The 12,972-nt window shown below is 36.8% G+C and overlaps 2 protein-coding genes across 2 annotated transcripts; one reads left to right on the plus strand and one right to left on the minus strand.

Annotated features, from left to right (window-relative positions):
- The first annotated feature begins 400 nt into the window (after positions 1-400).
- LOC137391355 (protein phosphatase 1 regulatory subunit 7-like) lies at positions 401-4,214 on the plus strand. The gene is made up of 9 exons (XM_068077805.1): positions 401-504; positions 823-981; positions 1,545-1,734; positions 2,175-2,375; positions 2,628-2,732; positions 2,812-2,939; positions 3,084-3,149; positions 3,770-3,842; positions 4,044-4,214. Exons 1-9 carry the CDS (start codon positions 428-430, stop codon positions 4,203-4,205), a joined length of 1,161 nt encoding a protein of 386 aa, XP_067933906.1. The 5' UTR covers positions 401-427; the 3' UTR covers positions 4,206-4,214.
- A 273-nt stretch (positions 4,215-4,487) lies between these two features.
- Positions 4,488-11,729, minus strand: LOC137390833 (unconventional prefoldin RPB5 interactor-like). The gene is made up of 9 exons (XM_068077149.1): positions 11,650-11,729; positions 11,216-11,294; positions 10,800-10,935; positions 10,357-10,497; positions 9,782-9,911; positions 8,454-8,505; positions 6,687-7,028; positions 6,346-6,549; positions 4,488-4,627 (listed from the first exon to the last, which is right to left on the minus strand). Exons 1-8 carry the CDS (start codon positions 11,727-11,729, stop codon positions 6,373-6,375), a joined length of 1,137 nt encoding a protein of 378 aa, XP_067933250.1. The 3' UTR covers positions 4,488-4,627; positions 6,346-6,372.
- Between the last annotated feature and the right edge of the window lie 1,243 nt (positions 11,730-12,972).

Here is a 12,972-nt window from a genome sequence, read left to right on the forward strand (position 1 = left end):
TTTTCAATGCGAGGCATCGAAACTCGAAATCACTACGCCGTGGCTGCTTACGTTGTGGCAGTTTGTTCATAGGCTCGTAATCTACTTGAAGTTTAATCATCGACAATAAAACAGTGATTAAAATTGGCTTACTTACATATAATTGAAAATTTATAGTTATAAATTGATTGCTATATTTTGTGTTCAGCATATAATTAGTTCCATTTTTGGATGTCAATTATAAACAGATAAGTCAGCCGACATACTTTGTCCCGACGAACTCAAGAAAATTATCTGGTTACTCATACGTATGGTTATTTTTAGATCAGCAATGAATGCAAGATTTGACAAATTACCAAACAACATCATGGAATTAAGTGAGGAGTTCGTTCGTAGCCGTATATTACCTCTGAGAAACAATCCGAACACCTATGAACTAGATTTAAAAATGTGCCAATTATCTTCACTACATTATGACTTCCAATGGCAGCTTCAAGCATCAGGCTTTGCTAGCACAGATACAAGGTGTGTTTGTTTTATAGTAATCTAAACTTTAAACAAGTTAAATAAAACAAACACAACCCTTGATGGCTTTGTAGTTAGGTAATAATCACTAGAGATGAGTAGACCTCAAATTACTTTTGACTAATTCATAATTTCTAGTATTAATATGAAAAATAAAATCAGTTTCCATCACTGTGTCTACTTATTAGCAGTTCAGTGTGAATCTGGCCACAGCCTGTGCATCAGCTGATTCATCTTGCTTTTCATAATTGACAACCTCTAACTTGAGGAACTTTGAGAATAATAACTAATACTCTCTATTTCATCACTCTTACACAGATTACGAGTTCCTAGAGATAATGAACTGCTTACTAAGCAACCCTTCAAGATCGTCAAGCTAGATGCATCACTTAATGAGCTCACGGAGATAGATCGATCATCATTAAGCCCATTCACTAACCTACAAGCACTCAACTTTTCACTAAACAGACTCAGAAGGTGAGCTATGATATGAAAGTTCTCACAGAAAACTCCAATGGGGCATCGCAGGCTGTTTGCAACATTTGATAAATGTTGTGACATTTGATGCCAGTAAAACAATCTGAGATATTTTTTCGGCATTTCTAGCATTTTATATATAAATTCAAAATGATGTTGACGTGGCAAGCTTAAGGTTACTAATAGAGGGCTAATAGACAGAACATGTTAATGTTTTAACAATAACAAAAAATGTAAAAGGTTGAGTTAAAAGCAATACATGATTGGCCTAATTATAACAGGGCTGGCCCTTGAACATAATGTTATTATGGTATGGTATACATAATTTCATGTGGATTGCTGTAAAACGAGGATCACTAAAAGTATATTGTTGTTACAAATTTAGACTTTAGGTATGAAAAACACAGAAAAAAGCAGTTGTCTGCCACTGTTTAAATAACATTCCAAGAACAGACAGCCCTTTTTCGAGTTTAGATACTTTGAGCTTTACCTTCAGAATTATTAGCTATCACACTGCAAGTTGAATCTAGCTACATTAATTTTGAATTTTATGGTTTCTTTAGGATATGCCGACTTGAGGTGTTCAGATCACTAACCGATATTGATCTCTCCCACAATAAACTACAGCGAATAGATTTCCTTAGTTCAGACAGCAATGTTGTAAATCTGAAACTTTCTGCCAATGACATTGAGCAGCTTAATGGTTTATCATCACTTCATGTCCTGAGCATCCTGCATCTAAGTGAGAATAAGGTTGGTATACCAGGAGAGTATTGTTAACCCTCAAGAACCATGAGCTGACTAAAAAGCTACAGCTTCCTCAGGACCTTCAAGTAAAGAAACGTGTAGGGATAGCCTGTGCACCACTTTTCGTGGCAAGCTTTGCGTTACATTATATAAATCTGTGATTGTTTGGCAACAATCAATGCTACCAAATTACTGCAAAATTGTATAACAGGTTGTGAAAGTGGACTTACTATAGTTGAAAAACTCAAGTTTAAAGTCTTTGCAATCAAGATTACACACTTTCAGTTAAGAATTTGTTGTTGCGCAAAAGGCTTGTTAACTATTATCTGGTGATGTGTTATCCTGATGTGGTTACCAACTACAATCACCAGAGTAACTTTTATCTGGGGGTGTGTTAGCCTGATGTGGTTACCAACTACAATCACATGGGTGCATTTGTTCCGTAGCTGAGGTCTCTAGAGGGCATTCAAGCCTTGCCATCCTTGAGAGAACTTCACATCCAGAGAAATGAGATTCTGAGCCTGGTACCGCTCACTGCTAACAGAAACCTTGTTTGTTTAAATGCAGCTTATAACAGAATAGACTCTCTGAGAACAACTGCTCATTCCATCGAAAACTTGCACCAATTGAAGTCGATTATTTTGCTGGTAGGTAAGAAAAGTTATTCAGCTATATTTATAGTGACCTTGGCATATGACATGGTTAATATCATGCCAGATGTAACTTCGGTAGATTCAGTTGATGTTCCTGGGCTATTCTGTACATTTAAATAGTGAGAAGGTCGATCTACACTCAGCAGAACTGGAACAAGTCATGCCTTCAAAAAGGATCTCTGACAATAGAGCCCAGGCCTCCTATTAGCATACCTTTATTCAATGCTTATTTTCTTCTACATGCAGGGAAACCCAATTGAAGACAGCCCTGATTACCACTTAGTCCTGAGAGAGAAAGAATCTTTGACCTCGCTTGACAACATTACATTGAAGAGAAGCTCGCCTCACGAGGTATGCACATCCATAATGCATTATTATAATATGAGGACATTGCAGAGAAAATGATTGTAGTATCCACTTGCTGTTGTAGGCAATGACCAGAGAAAGAGAAGGATTGGATAGCCTGAGGGATGTTGCCCAACAGGCTTTCTGGAACCAGCTAGCGCTGAGGCGGGAAGAGAGGGATGAAAAGATTGGTTTTCTGCATGAGAGAATCATGTAAAGCACTAAACAGATTCTGTACTTTATGAGTTTGTGAAACTAATTAAGTAAAGACGTGACTCTGGTTTCCATAATACTCATCTGTTTGTTGATACTCAGAAAACTCATCACATAACAAGCCATGAACTGGGATTATTGCAGGCATATACAAGATGAATATAATGATCATGAACAGCGACTGAGGTCTGATCTGGAGGCCACATTGCTGTAAGTATTTAGGATTATCATGGCAATTTTTAGCAAGTTCCAGTATCTCATCTACGAGCACTCAAGTTTCCTGAGCTAAAACGTTTGTTCAATTGTCAGAGGCTTTTGTGTTTGAAGACTAAGACTTGGAAATCATATATCAGACACGACAAATTTGTATGTTATACAGTTTTTGCCTCAATCGGCTTCAATCAAGAACCATTCTATGAATACCTTGTTTTCAGTCTCCGTGGTTTTCATGAATCTTTAATGACTTTATCTAATGTAACCTACAAATATCGGTTCATTTAAAACAAGGCTTTGTATGATCATAAAATATACGTGAGCAATGATAAGCTTTTTACGCAAATCAAATATTGGAGCATAATACTACACCATGCTATTCATTGAACACACAATGTCCGACTAGAAGTTGTCTTTTCTCTGCAGCATTTCGCACAATAACTTTCAATAACTTATAAATTTTCAAATAGTGACGAGAGATCAGCTTTTTTGCTAAATACCAAAGCAGTCCTGTGCTATGTTTTTCCCCTTTTATTCCCAGTAAGGCGTCTCATAATAAACAAAATAACTGTTAGTTGCAGTCAAGCTTATAACAATCATTTGATATATACTTGCAGACACCTCAATGACCTAACAGCCAATCCGAGGAGAGCAGCTTATCCACCTATGCAGAAGAGTCGTCTTCACAAGGTAATGTAAGATTGGTATATTTATTATAAAGAAGAAAGTTGATTCTTTGATAAGAAAGTGCAAAAACCTTCCATAAAAAATTTCATGACTAGAAAGAATGTTGCGAACACCTAACTATGGCCAAGGATAAAAAAGGTATGGTTCACAGTTGATGCTGCATACTATAAGACTTATCCACCCTTGCATTACATGCTATTGTAGCCTGAGGGAACTGATCCTAGCCAACAACTCAGCCTAAGGGAAAGGAAGGCTCAGACCAATAAGAAATATAGAGGCATAACTGACACGGGTGAGATTCTAAGACTTGCTGCCACGGAGCTTTCCTATAAACAAGGTGCCGAAGGTGCAGAAGGTCCCTCCTAAGCACCAAAACGCCTTTTTTGACACACAGATATAGTTGATGTGGGCTGGTCAAGAAATGCATCTCATGTTGATGCATCAGTCTATTCTGTTTAACAAAAGTCTAGAAGTAGTAGGCGTATGAGTCATTCTATGTGAAGTAACCTTCCGAGGAACTGGTCTCCTGCGTAGCTCCCTTACACCATCTCTCATTATGTTCAATGGAGACGCTTTTCACTTCCTTTAGAAAAACAGCTAGACCTAACTATACCGTTGATGTGAACATTTCCATCGTTTGCCATTACACTCCTAATTGTTTTCCCTTGTCTCTGGTGCTCATGTCTTTGATGAAAGTGCAGTCATCGATTTACCATTACAGTTACCTGGGTCCGAATACCTTCCTGATTGGTCATGTCTCTATAAGCCAATCCTTGGTAGCAGGAATACTACAAGAGATGTTTTGCATTTAGAGGCTTCGTAGAATTTGGTATGCTTGATATGCGCACGTATAGAGAGAACATGTATTTATGAATATCACCGCTTAATTCTGCCGATTCTATCTAATAAAATTTTATTAAATCCAATAAAAGTACAAACTTTATTGCACAGGTAGCAGCTTTCAGTAAGCGGTGACAGGTGATGTGTCTACTCTAGATCATTAGTTTGAGAATTATAGACCGCAAAAAGACTAGTGTGAGTGGTAGTGGTGAGGAAATGGAGACAATACTTTCCTTAGAATCAAACAACAAATAAAAAAAAACCAAAGTAAACATCTTCAGCCTCTTAATCTCTGAAGCTATCTAGTAGTTATTGTGAAGAAATAAAAACTGCATGGAAAACTATAAAACCAGAGAAAGTAGAGAGGCGGGTCATGACAATAGAAGGTGAAATGAAAAGAAAATAAATACACAAACAAACTTATATAAGTTGTGAAGAAGACAGCTATACTAGTCTGTTATTCTTGCCCTCTACTGTCAGTTTATAGCTAATTCCTAGATGAGTGATAGTATTTTACAAGTTAAGTTAATTTTTACAGTTCATGTAATGTAAACTACATTAACCATTTAGCTCTATTAAAACAGTAACTCCTGTTTAAATGTACAGAATAGCCCAGGAACATCAACTGAATCTACTGAAATTACATCTGGCATGACATTAACCATGTCATATGCCAAGGTCACAGTAAAACCCCTACCTACGCACCATCAGTATCCCCGTTGAACTGTCTTGAACACAATGATGGCGTGACAATAACCTCTTTCTATTGATTATTACTTTATTTTATTTCTTACATAATTCAGGTTTTTATACAGCTTTATTTATTGCATTTGTTTACTACTAAATGTAATTAGTATAATACCTGATGTATTATATATTTTCTGTACAGTAAAATGAAGTAGACGAAATACAATGCATTCTTATAAAAATCTTTGCTCCAAAATACAATTACCTCAACATAAAAAGTATATATCATAAAGTATTAACATTGTATGTCAAGGTTTGACTTGAGTTACAAGTAATATTGAACAAAAATTATTTCACTCAGAGCAGAGTTATATCGGCACTCTAAACGCCGCAGGAAGTTACCAGATATTCACCGTTGATAAGTTAGTGTGATATGAGAATTAAAACTAACTATTGTTATTTCTTTTTCTTGAATTGCTACTATCATTTTTTTGTTTCAGTAACCAAACAATGAATTAAAATACAAGTTTAATTTTTATTGTGATTAATTAAATGTTTTTAAAGTCGACCAACAACAAACAGCTGTTACTAAAATTAGCTGCTTGCTTCAATTTTTATACAGGCAACTCCAGATATTCATGAGCTGCTTATAACTGGCCAAATTACAAAATGTAAAACTTGGTGAAATCGTAGCAACAGCTATCACCATAGAAGGAAGTCGGTCATCACACTATTGCAGCAGCACCATATTACTAAATGACAACCAAATAAAGTTGCACATTTTTTACTTTCGAAATAGAAAAGAATAATTGCTTTGGAAACATATAACCAATAAAAATGAAGGGAAAAATGCTACGCATTAAGCCTTTAATTCATATTATTAGCTGAAGTAATCAGTCATATTTAAAAATGGCACAAAATCTACTAGCAGATTATCAGGTAATGTAAATAGGTTTCTCGAGGTTTGGACATCAGTTACCTTATGTCCAACCGCCGGTCCATGATTCTACGGATTTTGACGCTTCTGTCTCATAGCCTTAAACTTAGAGACCCTCTTTGCAGCTGGTTTTTCTGAGTGAACAGAAGATTCCGGCAAACTGACAGGGTTTGATGTGAGCTGAACTTGAGGACTCATTGTATTTACCGCTGCCCTCTCTACGACCTTCTCCTGGAGTGCTGTAACCTAATAAATAGGTAAAGTATGCATAGAAAAAGGGAAGCCATCTGTTCTCTCAAATCATGCATAAAGCACAGCAACAATGGAATGTCAGCACAATATACAACACATCAAAACACAATCTGATGAAACACACCACTCACCTGTCTCTCATTGTCAGGTCTAGGAAGAGGATCTCCTTTCGTCTCATAATTAACCCGAGCCGAAGAAGAACTAGGATTGGACTTCACATCCTCAAATGATCTCTCTGCTTTTAAAATAGATTTAGGGCCGACCTTAGAGTAGAGTCTGTATATGTCAGATGGTGAATGAATCCTGTCAGCATCTTCACTTTGAGGCAGTCTAGCTTCTGCTGACCTTGGTGAATGTTTAAAGTGTATAACAGCTTCCTCTCCGCTGCTATCATCTGAATCCAGACTACTACAGTAACTGTCTTGCAGCCCATCAACTGGCAGCCTCACTCCATCCTTCTCCCAGGAGACAGTCTAAATGTTGGAATGTAATGACATGTCACATGGGAACGCATGCTAATGTGTACAGGCAGGCTACAAAAGCACATATCTATACTAGGTGTATTACAGGTGTATTACATGCGTATTAAAGGTGTATTACAGATGCGTTACAAGTGTGTTATATACATACATAAATGTGTAGATGTGTAACAGGTGTATTACAGGGGTGTAAAAGGTGTATTACAAGTGTGTTACATACATTGTGTGTACATATGTGTTACAGAAGTATATACATATGCAAACAAGTTACAGGAGTACAGTGATCCCTTGCTTTCAAGAGCCTCACCCTTCTCCAACATATGCTTGGCATAATGAGGAAGTTAGGGGAGGCCCTCATAAATTCAATAACAGTTTGACCAAATATAGAAGTGAGCTATAAGCCTCTGAGCCTCTTAACATAAAAACAATTGAAGAAACAAGTATTGCTGGACTAACTGGTTGTTTTTATGGGTGAAGATCATGCACAAGAATTGTTTTAACTGCGTGACCTTGCAGCAGCGTGACCTTGCAGCAGCATCTTTCTCAGTATTGAAAAGATGAATAAGCAAGCCAGCCTACACTGCTATTTGGAAGTAAAGCAACCTGATAAACCTAATATTTTAATTATAGGTGATATTTTTACATAAACTGGCTCAAAAACATGAACCACAACTGATTTAACGTGTGAAGAATGGATGAACGACCCTACTTCAAGGATCTCTCTATTCGTGATAAGTGAGGGAATATTGTAACACTCATACAGGTGTAACAGGCATACAGGTGTAACACGCATACATGTGTAACACGCATACATGTGTAACAGGCATACAGGTGTAATACGCATACAGGTGTAACACGCATACATGTGTAACACGCATACATGTGTAACACTCATACAGGTGTAACAGGCATACAGGTGTAACACGCATACAGGTGTAACACGCATACATGTGTAACACTCATACAGGTGTAACACTCATACAAGTGTAACACTCATACAGGTGTAACACGCACACATGTGTAACACTTATATAGGTGGAACGATTTCACAAGAATTAATATTGTCAACTTTTGATTGTATTTAGGATTTCCAATAAGCTCTAAAGGCTGTCATGTGCTTTTGTCGAGTCACAAGCTCCTACCAGATTAACATTTTTCGAGCGTAAAGTGAATATCTATAGGTCGAAAAACATCCCAGCAGGTACAGTTTATACGACTAACAATGACTGCTTATACATTTCTGCTGTGGATCTGACAAATTGCGCATAGAATAAACTAAAATAAACATGCCTCAACCTGTACATCCGACACAAACTTTGAAAATGCTAACAGTTGAAGAATGTTAGGTAATTGCATTCACCAGAACTACGGAGGAAATCAATGTCAAAGTGAACACACTGCTAGAAGTAATAAGCAAACCTTTTCATGTTTAGTGTCAAGAGGTGCCTCATACCACTCTTCAACAGGTGCCCTAAAACCATCAGATAGTTTACATAATTGGTGACTAGACACTCTCTAACAGGTCTAGAACTATGCAGAGAAACAATGTAAATGGTAACTCAAGGTGTACATTACGGTCTTATGCAATGTAGGCAGTACACTGTAGGCAGTACACTGTAGGCTGAACACTGTAGGCTGTACCCTGTAGGCTGTACACTGTAGGCTGTACACTGTAGGTTGTACACTGTAGGCAGTACACTGTAGGCTGTACACTGTAGGTTGTACACTGTACACTGGAGGTTGTACACTATAGGTTGTACACTGTAGGTTGTACACTGTAGGCTGTACACTGTAAGTTGCACATTGTAGGCCGTACACTGTAGGCCGTACACTGTAGGTTGTACACTGTAGGCTGTACGCTGTACACTGTAGGCTGTACACTGTAGGTTGTACACTGTAGGCTGTACACGATAGGCTGTACATGATGGGCTGTACATGTTGGGATGTACATGATGGGATGTACATGACGGGCTGTACATGATGGGATGTACAATATGGCATATACACCAGTTTCTCAAGCAACTACCTTGGGAGAATCAGAGAGTGAGCAGAGATCTTGGTTAGGGTTTGAGCAATGCTATGATATAGCTATAAAGGAGTGAACACACTGAAAGCGAATTAAGCGAATCTATAGCGGTTGAGGCGTCAAACGAATGTCACCTCAAAGCACACTTGGTGCGATAACATTCGCGTCCATCAGCATTAATTAAAATTTTAATTAAAACATATTAATTATTATTATGATTTATTTACTTAACAGCTAGCTTTAACTATTTTGCGATTTCTCGCCAGTTATTCCTTTTGATATCTTCTCTTTTATAATTTTGATGTCTTTGATTATAGAGGCATGGCCTCTCTCTTACTAGCGCAATTAGTTACTCCTCCATATCTGATCACGCTACTACTATTATTAATTAATCAACTTATTACTATTAATACACTAGTGATTGGTACGACCACGCTTGCAGTTTTCGCTGTCTATGACCTTGAAACAGCCAATAGCGTGAAAGAAGTCGCACACAAAATCAAACATGTTTGAATGCTTTGAAAACGCCACAATCTTGCCGATGCGGCTGCCGCTTTGTCGCATCGCTTCACTTTCGTATCACATTCGCTCTAGTGTGCGCGCCCCTTGAGAGATTTAACCTATGGTAACAAGAATGAAAATGTAAAACAAGCTAATTGTGAGTAAGCAGCTAAAATGTAAAACAAAACGTTCTATAGCAGGTTAGAACAGTCAAGCTTACCGAGTTATCTCCCTTTCTTGTAATTCTTGTACCTCCAGTGCTTCCAGTCTTCTCAAAACATCTTCATTAGTATGACAAGCGGTATCCTTGGCTGCTAATTTTTCCTTACGCACACTTTCCCTATGAGCCCCTAAAAAGATAACTTCTTATAAGCATTTGATCAAGTGGGCAGTAACAACTTAACAGTTCATGCAATGAGCCAGGAAGTTAAAGAGCCAGTAGAGAAGGCTGAAAGGTTGTACTAAGACATGAGACTTACAACAGATACTACTAATAGCGCTTACAAGAGACTCGCTACACTTGCGCCTGACGGCGGAACTAAGAAACTAGCAAGCTGAATAGAAGAGTCTGAGCACATCAGTTTGAAGGTCTGGACCCCTTAAACACGCACTCAAAAACTCTCAGACTAACAACTTTCCCAAAATAAAGGTCTACACATATCATTACTCTGCAGCTAATCAGTTGACAGTCTCTCTCTGTTTCAAAAGCTTCAGAACTCTTAGTTGCCATGTTCTGATTGGTTGTTGCACATAAACCTTAAAATGGTGGTAGAAGTATTATTATACAATATTTACTTCTCCACTTCCTGTCTTCGTCTGAATCATATGCTTCTGTTATGTCCTTTTCTTGTGTAGAAAACTCTTGCTCAGTGAAAACTGCACGAGACTCAAGTAGCTTCTTTTGTTCTTGCAGTTTCTCAACATTCGTTTCTATATCTAAAAGTATCTGAGATATTATTTCATGACTACAGATATTAGACGGATCCTTATCATATGTGATTATTAGAATCCATAAATATTAGACTTCTCTAAATCTACAGATATAAGACAAACCTTTCTATATCTACAGATTAAAGACAAGCTTCTAAATACTTGCACATATTAGACTTCACAATACGCAAGTATATTAGACAGACTTCTATAGATATAAGACTTCTCTACAGTTACAGATATTAGACAAACTGTATCTAAATATATTACATAAGATAGCTCTACAAAAAAGCAACCATAGATCCTACTTGCCAACCGACGATCGATGACCTCACACGACTGTTTGGCTGACATGTCAGCAAACCAGTTATCTCCTAACAGAACGAGAATCTCATTAGTATGTATGAGCTTTCCAGGCATGAATGCCATTGGCCCAAATGGCACCTACCAATAAACAAACAATAAAATGCACATTTCTCCGGACACCTAAAATTTCATCACAAACATGGATTGAGCATTCAAATCATGTTTATAGAAGACTTAATATTTTCTTGTCTTTATCTAAAGAGACAATCAGATCATTAAGAGATTTAATTAAGAAGAGATCATTAAGAATTTGTCATGTCAATGTGGAAGAACATGAGACTTCGGCATAGCTGGATATCAAGATATAAGCAAAACATCAAGTCTGGGGCCATACAGAAACAGTACTGTAGTAACATACCATGTAATCATATGTGACTTGGTCTGGCAGCTTTTCAATTTTATTTTTTAGTTTGGAATAGTCTTCTTTGAAAGAATTCCTACAAACATGAACTATACATGATGGTATTTCTTTCCTTCACTTTTAATATATGGTTGGCTCTCTAGAACATTTGTAAATCTAAATAAAATTAGTTAGACAAGCCTCACAGTGTGCCATTTTTTATGCTATGCAGATAGATGAATAGTCATTCCATTTATTTATGAATTATTCAAGTTTCATTTCTAGTTGAAAAACAAAACACTGCCATTAAGTAGGTATGTTTTTCACTTGCCCTCAAATAATGAGCACGCTGTTGCACTTAAGTGATTAATCCAAAATCAGCAAGAAATCAAGTTGCATTAGACAAATGAAACAATTAAATAAAAGTTTCAAGAATAAAAAGGCAATCCTACCATTTCTGAAGCTGATCATTGGTGGTGCTCAAAGCAGCCTTTTGCTCCTCAATTAGTCGTTGGATACCTTGATAGGCCATTCTGCTGCAAGTTGAAAATATTTTGAAATATTTGAAAAAGGATTTGCATTTTATAGGCAAGAAAAAAATGCCATCAATGTCGAGATGGGCTCCAGTTTTATAGAATTCTTAGAAATGCTTTTCTAGAGAATAATAAGTAATTTAAAAACCTATAACATTGTAACAGATAGCTTTTGCTTTTAATGAACAGTAATGTACCATAAAACCTCTATTTTAACTCCATGACGCTGTATTTTTTAACCCTTCTCCTATAGTAGCATTCTATTAGAAGTGGCATTCAAATAGAGGTTTTACAGTAAGCTAATAACTTTGCAATGAAATTGGAAAAGTTAGCAGTATTGCCTTCATAACCTAGTTCAATCATAATGCTGTTAGCGAAGATGAACACGTGCATGTTTAAAAAGAGGCAGTTTCTATTTCCATCAGTTACACCGCGATTGGTCATGATAGTGGGAACTAACATATACAACCTAGGACAGCTCTTGGTAAACCTTGAGGACAAGAGAGCCATTTCACAAATTTTGCTTTAAAATATGCAATAGTTACAAATATTTTAATACTAGTTGAATGACCAGCATTGCACAGGCAATAACAACTTTTTTCCACATAGAAAATTTCTTTTTAATTCGCTAAGTTTCTTTACCTAGTGAATTTGAGTAACTTAGGCTAGTTAAGCTTACTATAATAAGAGACGCTATTATAACTTAAGCCATGGTTAAAAATGAACACTTACTGAGCAATGCTTGAGCTAGAATTTAGCACACTAAATTAACTCCAGTGAGTCAATTTTACAAAAAATGAAATATCATTGAAGGTTACGCATGTAAATTAGGTTGTCTTTGGCCTTTTGCCAATGAGCATTGGTAATAACCCATTATCGCAGAATAGTGAGCGATTGGCATCAGTAAAACATGCCAAATTTTACCTCCTGCAAAAAATACTTTAGGAATAAGGTAAATGAGAATGGTTGTGTATGTTGCAAACCAGCTGATGAACAAGTCAGAGTTGAGGAGATATACAAGGACACGGATCGACTTTGATCAAAGACTACCAAAAATTTAATTGTGATAGGTCAAAATTAATTTTTATCAGTGTGGATACTTTGAAATATCTAGCATTTAAGATTCAATCTTACATCCAACTTGAAAATAATGAGAAGTGATGTGGAAGTCACTGCTTCTAAAAAAAATATTATGCACTCCCTAAAGCTTGCAACATTCTATTCTCAGACAAGAATTTCTTG

The sequence above is a fragment of the Watersipora subatra genome, chromosome 3 (genome assembly GCF_963576615.1).
Source record: "Watersipora subatra chromosome 3, tzWatSuba1.1, whole genome shotgun sequence".
NCBI lineage: Eukaryota > Metazoa > Bryozoa > Gymnolaemata > Cheilostomatida > Watersiporidae > Watersipora > Watersipora subatra.

What these genes read in the sequence shown, in the direction of transcription:
- LOC137391355 (XM_068077805.1), top strand. Translation starts at nt 428, where the DNA reads ATGTGCCAATTATCTTCACTACATTATGACTTCCAATGGCAGCTTCAA. An exon ending in AGAGAAGCTCGCCTCACGAG is followed by an intron (nt 2,733 to 2,811) that starts GTATGCACATCC and finishes TTGCTGTTGTAG; the next exon opens with GCAATGACCAGAGAAAGAGA. An exon ending in GATCTGGAGGCCACATTGCT is followed by an intron (nt 3,150 to 3,769) that starts GTAAGTATTTAG and finishes ATATACTTGCAG; the next exon opens with ACACCTCAATGACCTAACAG.
- LOC137390833 (XM_068077149.1), bottom strand. Translation starts at nt 11,729, where the DNA reads ATGGCCTATCAAGGTATCCAACGACTAATTGAGGAGCAAAAGGCTGCT. An exon ending in AAGTCACATATGATTACATG is followed by an intron (nt 10,936 to 11,215) that starts GTATGTTACTAC and finishes GTTTATTGGTAG; the next exon opens with GTGCCATTTGGGCCAATGGC. An exon ending in CATCGATCGTCGGTTGGCAA is followed by an intron (nt 10,498 to 10,799) that starts GTAGGATCTATG and finishes AGATACTTTTAG; the next exon opens with ATATAGAAACGAATGTTGAG.